Source organism: Myotis brandtii, unplaced genomic scaffold, assembly GCF_000412655.1.
Source record: "Myotis brandtii unplaced genomic scaffold, ASM41265v1 scaffold576, whole genome shotgun sequence".
Classification (NCBI taxonomy): domain Eukaryota; kingdom Metazoa; phylum Chordata; class Mammalia; order Chiroptera; family Vespertilionidae; genus Myotis; species Myotis brandtii.
The window spans coordinates 369,241-378,488 of NW_005370156.1; the positions used below are offsets into that span (position 1 = coordinate 369,241).

At 40.2% G+C, this 9,248-nt stretch overlaps 1 protein-coding gene across 2 annotated transcripts in view; it reads left to right on the forward strand.

Annotated features, from left to right (window-relative positions):
- The window catches only part of DCLRE1C (DNA cross-link repair 1C), a 48,474-nt gene that overhangs the window by 16,283 nt on the left and 22,943 nt on the right, over positions 1-9,248 (forward strand). For both annotated transcript variants that reach the window (XM_014549945.1, XM_005878880.2), the window contains one exon: positions 3,151-3,252. In XM_014549945.1, the coding sequence (XP_014405431.1) occupies positions 3,151-3,252 (102 nt within the window). The remainder of the gene's footprint in view (positions 1-3,150; positions 3,253-9,248) is intronic.

Genomic DNA, 9,248 nt, shown 5'->3' on the forward strand with positions numbered 1-9,248 from the left:
GAGTTAGAAACATCGATGAGAGAGAAACATCGATCAGCTGCCTCCTGCACACTCCACACTGGGGATGTGCCCGCAACCAAGGTACATGCCCTTGACTGGAATCGAACCCGGGACCCTTGAGTCTGAAGGCCGATGCTCTATCCACTGAGCCAAACCGGTTAGGGCAAGATCCAGTCTTTTTGCATTTGAAATTTTAAAATTCTTCCCTCCCTTCCTGCCTTCATGAGTCTTTACTTCCTAAGTCCTTCTTTCCTTAATTTATTCCTTCCTTAAATCCTTCTGTCCAAATATATTGGTGTAAAGTTGCCAGTTCTCCATTTTAGGAAGGATTTGCATTCATTCTGAGATTTTTGGTGTTAAAATTGCCTTTTTTTCCCTTCATAACTATTTTCTTTTATTTATTTTTTTACAACGAGCTGAGCCTTTCAGTGAGGCCATCAAGTAAATATTTTGCATCCACAAAGAGCTGTGTAGCAACACCATTCAGATATAGTAATATACTTCAATCTTGTAACAGATATGACCGATTTTTAAAAAAAACTGTTAGAAATATGTGTCTGGATGGAATTAAGGTGCTGCAGACAAAAATAATTCTTGTTGTAATCCTCAAGTGAGAAATCCAGGTTTTTTTAAATTTATTTTTACAGTTGAGAGTATTACAGATGTCCCCCATTTTCCTCCCTTGGCCCCTCTCCATCTGGCTTCTGCCCTATTCCAGGCCTTCACTGAACTGTTGTCTGTGTCCATGGGCTGTGCTTATATGCATGTACATTCTTTGGTTAATCTCTTCTTGATCCCCCCTCCTTAAAATGGCCTTTTAAATTAGAATCACATAAATTATCCACTATTTTCCTCCTCATGTCCTTTCTTGGCAGAATATACCGGTAATAACTACTTACCAGTCCGAGATTTGTTTTGTAAATTTTAGCGGTGTGTGAAATTGAGCAGGCTGGAAGCTCCTGTTCTGCATGCCTTGCAGGGAGAAACCATGGGCTGAGAAGGGCTTGGGGATGGGGGAGAGCAGCCCTTCTCTGAACCTCAGTCAACCTGCAGGGAGTCCTCTCTTAATCTCTTTTGGGGAATAGAAACCATTTCAGATCAGGATTTTTTTTAAAATATATTTTATTGATTTTTTACAGAGAGGAAGGGAGAGAGATAGAGAGTTAGAAACATCGATGAGAGAGAAACATCGATCAGCCGCCTCCTGCTCATCTCCTACTGGGGATGTGCCCGCAACCCAAGTACATGCCCTTGACCGGAATCGAACCTGGGACCTTTCAGTCCGCAGGCCGATGCTCTATCCACTGAGCCAAACCGGTTTCGGCTCAGATCAGGATTTTAAAAAGGGAGACGAGTGAGGCTTTTGACTAGGGAACCTCAGCGATGATCTATGGCAACTTTTTCAGGCTTCTTTATTATTGTGAGGATGAAAGTTTCTATATCATTCCCTCCCGCGCGCCCTTCTTTTTTTTTTTTTTTTTTATCTCCTTCTTGGAGAGGCCAGAAAAGCAAATTCGTTGTTACTTCTTAGTCCTTAATAAACAGATAGGGAGTGGAATAGGCCACAGGGTAAGTGTTTATGCTTGGATTCTTTTTATACCTGTCTTGGTATTAATTGCCACAGCAATTTGGCATTATTCTAATCTGTTTTGTTCAAAATGACAATACTTTTTTTGGTGCCATTTCATAATCTTTATATCAACTCAGGTACAGTAGGTTCTTGAATAATGTTTCTTTCAGTGTTCATTATAATGTCAATGAGATGCCTTAGGAGCTTAACTCTTGTTTTATATCAGCTAGTCCCGTGGTCGGCTAACCGTGGCTCGCGAGCCACATGCGGCTCTTTGGCTCCTTGAGTGTGGCTCTTCCACAAAATCCCACGTGCGGGCGCTCACATACAGTGCGATTGAAACTTCGTGGCCCATGCACAGAAGTTGGTATTTGTGGAAGAGCCGGTATTTGGTGGAAGAGCCACACTCAAGGGGCCAAAGAGCCGCATGTGGCTCGCGAGCCGCGATTTGCTGAGCCACAGTTTGCCGACCACTGAGCTAGTCTATGGTAAAAAATGGTTTTGTTATATGTCATTTTGCACAGTTCCAAGAAGCTACTGATGATGTTAAGAACTAGCTAGAAGCTTTAGGTAAAACTAATACATTGGCATTAATACTTTAAAATGTATTAACCTTAAAATTCTAGAGGTGACCAAGGTTTTTTTGTTTTCTCTGCTTCTGTCCTCCCTGTTTTCATCCAGTAAAGAGGTGTGTGGTAAGGGAGGATGGGTCCCTGCTTCCTAGTCCAGCTCTCTTCCCCCTGCCAAGTATGTTGTGTGCCTATGTTCATGAGTGATTCTTTTTTTGTTTTGTTAATCCTTACCCGAGAATACATTTTTTTCTTCACTGATATTTAGAGAGAGTGGAAGAGTGGAAGGGAAGGTGAGAGACAAAGAGAGAAACATTGATTGAGAGAGACACATCAATTGGTTGCCTCCCGCACGTGCCCCAACTGGGGCTGGAGATTGGGCCTGCAACCAAGATACATACCCTTGACCAGAATCGAACCTGACCATTCAGTCCAAGGGCCAATGCTCTATCCACTGAGCAAAACTGGCTAGGGCACATTCTTGATTGCTTTTATCTGCTGCATTCACTGCTGTATACCCAATCTATAATAATAAAAGCGTAATATGCTAATTAGACCGGATGCCCTTCCAGACTACCTTCCAGAGGAAGCCGGGGCTACGAGGGAAGCCCAGGTCCTGGGTGCCAGAGGGAAGCCCGTGCTGGCAGCGGGGGAAGGAAGGCCTACTCTTGCACGAATTTCATGCATTTAGAATAAAGCTTGATATATAGTAGGTGTACAATAGATATTAATTGAATGACTCAGTGGACCAAAGGACTGAAATCCACCAATTGAATCTCCAGAATTTTTTCTTACCACCAATAGGTTGTAACACTGACTGGTGGGAAAATGACCTTTGTCCTTTGCCTGTTAACATCCTGACAGAATACTGATGTGCACTGAAATGCCAAAAACTAGGTTTCAAGAAAGAGGAGATCCCTAACTGGATGATTTATCCCTGCATAATTACTCTTGAGTAATGTATTTGTAGGAATTACAGTTCAAATAATTTTCTTATCTAATTTTCCTCAGGTCCATGTGAATAAATTAGACATGTTTCGAAACATGCCTGACATTCTCCATCATCTTACCACAGACCGCAGCACTCAGATCCATGCTTGTCGCCATCCAAAGGTACAGAGTAAATTGCCTTTTATAGTGCTTTTATTTACTTATATATTTTTAAATAATTCTTTATTGTTGAAAGTATTACATTTGTCCTCTTTTTTCCCCCATTGACACCCTTCAGCCTGCCCCCGTCCCCTGCCCCAGGCCCTCACCTCTGCATTGTCTGTGCCCATGGGTTATGCATATATGCATACAAGGTCCTTGGTTGATTACCTCCCACCCAAACACCCTCCCCTGCCTTCCCTCTGAGATTCCACACTCTGTTCCATGCTTCAATGTCTCTTGAACCACTCCGTTCATTAGTTTATTTTTTTACCTATATTCCCCATGTGAGTGATATCATGTGATATTTGTCTTTCTCTGACTGACTTATTTTACTTAGCATGGTCCTCTCCAAGTCCCTCCATGCTGTCTCAAAGGGTACGAGATTCTTCTTTTTTACTGCTGCATAGTACTCCATGGTATAAATGTACCATAGCTTTTTTATCCACTCATCTACTGATGGGGACTTGGGCTGTTTCCAGATCTTAGCTATTGTAAATTGTGCTGCTATGAACATAGGGGTACTTACAATCTTTCTGATTGGTATTTCGGGTTTCTTAGGATATATTCCTAGAAGTGGGATCACTGGGTCAAATGGCAGTTCCATATTTAATTTTTTTAGGAAACTTCATACTGTTTTCCATAATGGCTGCACTAGGGTGCATTCCCACCAGCAGTGTACTGGGGTTCCCTTTTCTCCACATCCACGCCAGCATTTGTCATTTGTTAATTTGTTGATGGTAGCCATTCTGATAGGTGTGAGGTGGTACCTCATTGTCATTTTGATTTGCATCTCTCTGATGATTAGTGACTTTGAGTTTTTCATATGTCTCTTGGCCATCGATATGTCCTCTTTGGGTGATACCTCATTGTTGTTTCAATTTGCATCTCTCTGATGATCAATGACTTTGAGCATTTTTTTATAAATGCTCAAAGTCATTGATCATTGTATGTTGGTCATTGTATGTTCTCTTTGGAGAAGTGTGTCTATTTAGGTCCTTTGCCCATTTTTTAATTGGATTGTCTGTCTTCCTTCTGTTAAGTTGTATGAGTTCCTTATATATTTTGGATATTAACCCTTTATCAGATGTATCATAGTCAAATATATTCTCCCATACAGTGGGCTCCCTTTTCGTTTTCTTGATGGTTTCTTTTGCTGTGCAGAAGCTTGTTATTTTAATGTATCCCATTTATTTATTTTCTCCTTAGTTTTCTTTGCCCTAGGAGATGTTTCTGTAAACATATTGCTACGAGAGATATCTAAGATTTTGCTACCTATGGTTTCTTCTAGGATTTTTATGGTTTCCTGTCTTACATTTAAGTCTTTTATCCATTTTGAGTTTATTCTTGTGTATGGTCTAAGTTGGTGGTCTAGTTTCATTTTTTTGCATGTATCTGTCCAATTTTCCCAACACCATTTATTGAAGAGACTGTCTTGACTTCATTGTATGTTCTTGCCTACTTTGTCAAATATTAATTGAGCATAATGGCTTGAATCAATTTGTTCTGTTCCATTGTTCCATTGATCTATGTACCTGTTCTTGTGCCAGTACCAGGCAGTTTTGATTACAGTGGCTTTGTAGTATAACTTGAAATCTGGTATTGTGATTCCTCCAACTTTCTTGTTCTTTCTCAAGATTGCTGTGGCTATTTGAGGTCGTTTTTGGTTTTATATAAATTTGGGGGATATTTGTTCTGGATCTGTGAGATATGTTGTTGGTATTTTAATAGGGATTGCACTGAATCTGTAGATTGCCTTGGGTAGTATGGACATTTTGATGATGTTGATTCTACAAATCCATGAACACGGTATATTCTTCACTTGTTTATATCTTCTTTTGTCTCTTTTTTCCAATATCCTGTAGTTTTCCAAATATAGTCTTTTGCCTCCTTGGTTAAGTTTATTCCTAAGTATTTAAAAATTTTTTTTGTTCCAATGGTAAAAGGGATTGCTTGTTTAGTTTCTCTTTCTGAGAAGTCATTATTGGGGTATAAAAAAGCCATTGATTTTTGTGTGTTGATTTTGTATCCTGCTACATTGCCAAATTCATTTATTAAATCTAGTAGCTTTTTGGTGGAGGCTTTAGGGTTTCTGTGTACAATATCATGTCAAATGCAAATAATGAGTGTTTTACTTCTTCCTTTCCAATTTGGATGCCTTTTATTTCTTCTTTTGTCTGCTCACTGTGGCTAGGACTTCCAGTACTATGTTGAATAAGAGTGGTGAAAGCGGCCATCCCTGTCTTGTTCCTGTTCTTAATGGAAATGGTTTTAGTTTTTGCCCATTGAATATGATGTTCACTGTAGGTTTATCATATATGGCCTTCTATTTCTACTTTGCTGAGAGTTTTTGTCAAAAATGAGTATTGGATTTTGTCTAACGCTTTTTCTGCATCTATTGATATGGTCATTGATTTTTTTCTTTCAATTTGTTTCTTTCAATTTATCATGTTTATTGATTTGCAAATATTGTACCAACCTTGCACCCTTGGAATAAATCCCACTTGATCATGGTGTATGATCTTTTTAATATATTGCTGGATCTGATTTGATATTTTGTTGAGGATTTTAAGTATCTATCTTCATCAGGGATATTGGCCTGTAATTCTCTTTCTTTGTAGTGTTTATCTGGTTTTGGAATTAGGGTAATGCTAGCCTCATATAAAGTGCTTGGAAGTGTTCCTTCCTCTTGGATTTTTTGGAATAGTTTGAGGAGTATAGGTGTTAGTTCTTTGAATGTTTGGTAAAACTCCCCAAACTGTCCAAACCCAGGCTTTTGTTTGCTGGGAGTTTTTTATTACTGCTTCTATTTCATCTGTTGTTATTGACCTGTTCAGGTTTTCTGATTCAGTTTTAGGAGATTGTAGTTTTCTAGGAATTTGTCCATTTCATCCACATTGTCCAGCTTGTTGGCATATAGTAGTTCATAACATTTCCTTACAATCCTTTGTATTTCTGTGGTGTCAAGTGGTTACTTCTCCACTTTTGTTTCTGATTTTATTTATTTGGGTCCTCTTTCTATGTTTCTTGATGAGTCTGGCTAATGGTTCATCAATTTTGTTTATCTTTTCAAAGAACCAGCTCTTGGTTTCATTGATTTTTTTGTATTTTTTTTTTTTTAGTCTCTTTGTCATTTATTTCAGCTCTAATCTTTATTCTTTCCTTCCTTCTACTTACTTTTGGTTTTCCTTGTTATTCTCTTTGTAGTTCTTCAAGTTGTAGAGTTAGTTTATTGTTGATTTTTTCTTATTTTTTGAGGTAGGCTGGTAGTGCTATGAACTTCCCTCTCGGGACTGTTTTTGCTGTGTCCCAGAGATTTGGGGTTGTTGTGTGTTCATTTTCACTTGTTTCCAGGAAGTTTTTTATTTCTTGTTCTCGTTGCTAACCCATTCATTGTTTAATAACATGCTATTTAGTCTCCATGTGTTTGAATGTTTTTACTGTAGTTGATTTCTAATTTCATTCCACTGTAATCTGAGAAGATGCTTGATATGATTTCAATCATCTTTTTAAAAAATATTTTTATTGATTTCAGAGAGAAATGGAGAGGGAGAGGGAGAGAGAAACATCAGTGATGAGAGAGAATCATTGATCGGCTGCCTCCTGCACACCCCCTACTGGGCATTAAGCGTGCAACCCAGGCATGTGCCCTGGATCAGAATCAAACCCGGGACCCTTCAGTCCACAGTCCGACACTCTGTCCACTGAGCCAAACCTGCTAGGACGATTTCAATCTTCTTGAAATTTTTATTTATTGGTTTATTAAAGGGAGGGAGGGAGGGGAAGAGAGAGGGGGAAAAAAACATCAATTTGTTGTTCCAGTTATTTATGCATTCATTGGTTGATTCTTATATATGCCCTGACTGGAGATCAAACTCAAGACAGTGCTCTAACCAACTGAGCTAACCAGCCAGGGCAGTTTATTTCATCATTTTGTTTGTGTATATATGCATATATATATATACACAGCCAGAGAATTCGTGGATGGATAGAAAAATGTAGATACACACTGAAACTCCTTTTTCTGTTGGACTTAGTCTTTGGTTCCCTAACATCCCATAAATCTTTTAATTGGCCAATTTCTTTTTTCACTCTGAGTTTTCTCACATCCCACAAAGTAGCTTAATTTGTAACTGCTACACCTGTAATTTTCCACACAGCTACTTGCTTTGAACAACTTCTAGCAGCTTAGATTTCTTAAGTTACATAGTGTCACAAATATTGAGCAGAGCACAGCTCACAGAGCCCAGCTCACAGAGCCCTGTGACATCTAATACAAAGCCTCAGAGGAAGCAGCAGTAAAGGCACTGGATGGCTCTAGCTGGTTTGGCTCAGTGGATAGAGCGTCAGCCTGCAGACTCAAGGGTCCCAGGTTCGATTCCGGTCAAGGGCATGTGCCTTGGTTGCGGGCACATCCCCAGTAGGGAGTGTGCAGGAGGCAGCTGATCGATGTTTCTCTCTCATGGATGTTTCTAACTCTCTGTCCCTTTCCCTTCCTCTCTGTAAAAAATCAATAAAATATATTTAAAAAATAAAAAATAAAGGCACTGGATGATGTGTGATCCGAATGGAGTGCATGTGGTTTTGAAGGATCCTGATCTAAAATAATGTCTTTGGGACAATAGTCCCATTGTTTTTCAACCTTTTAAAAACACTTTTTTTCCCCAACTTTATTTTGAAAAATTTAAAAACTATAAAGTCATGAGACTGGATTCCTCAGTTTGTTAACACTTTGCCACATTTGCACTCTCGCCCCCCATCTCTCTCCCTCCCTCCCTTCCTCTCTTTCTGTAACCAGCACTGCCTCACTCCACCTCCAACCCATTTGAGAGTCAGTTGCAGACTTTATGGTACTTCACCCTAAACCTTCAGCATGTATCATTGGAGAAAAGATTCTCCTGTATAACTACAATACGCTTCCCACACTCACAACATTTAACACGGTTATGATATGACAAGAGGCCCGGTGCATGAAAATTCATGCACTGGAGGGGGCGTTCCCTCAGCCCGGCCTGCCCCCTCTCACAGTCCGGGAGCCCTCAGGGGCGGGAGGCAACCTGGCGATCAGGGGAAGGTGATGCCCTCATCATACCTCTGCTGCTGCCACTGCTGGCAGCACAAGCCTCAGCCGGCCCTGGTTACCTGAGGCTCGGGCACCACTGGGCGTCTGGGCAGCCACCATCCGAGGCTTGCCTGTGCCTCGGGCCGGCCCTGGGCAGCTGGGAGGCTGAGGGGACTGGGGGATTCCAGAGGCAGGTGTGCGGGGCACGCCCTGCCTTGCCGTGCACCTGCTGCCCTGGTGGGGCTGAGGGGACTGGGTGCCGCCATCTTTGAGGGCGTGGCATTCAATTAGCATATTCCCTCCTTATTGGCTGTGGGCGCCGCCATCTTTGCGATGGTGTAAGGGTCAATTAGCATATTCCCTCTTTATTAGATAGGATTGGGTATTGTATGGTCCATACAGTATTCAATTTTCCTCAATTGTCCATTAGTATCCTTTATAGCTTGTGAAATATGGGCAGGGCATCTAGGATTTAATGAAGAATCATTAAAGATGCCTCTTCAGTCTCATTTAATGTAGATCACATCTCCAACATTTTGCTTTTCTTCCATCACACTGATATTTTGGAGATTCCAAGCCAGTATTTTTGTAGGAAGTTCCTCACTTTGGAATTAGCTGATTGTTTCCTCATGTCTCCATTTATTATTTTCATGTCTGAAAACTTGTCTACTTCTTTTGTTATTGAGACCCTGCCTGCAAAAAAAAACTGCTTTTCTATATTTTTAAATTTTTATTTTTATTTTATTTTATTTTTTTTCACATGTGCATAAATTGTGTTTATTGCTTATTATAGTGTACATTTCTTTTTTGTTTGTTTTTTTTTATTAAATCTTTATTGTTCAGATTACATTTGTTCCTCTTTTTTTCCCCCCATAACTCCCCTCCTCCCAGTTCCCGC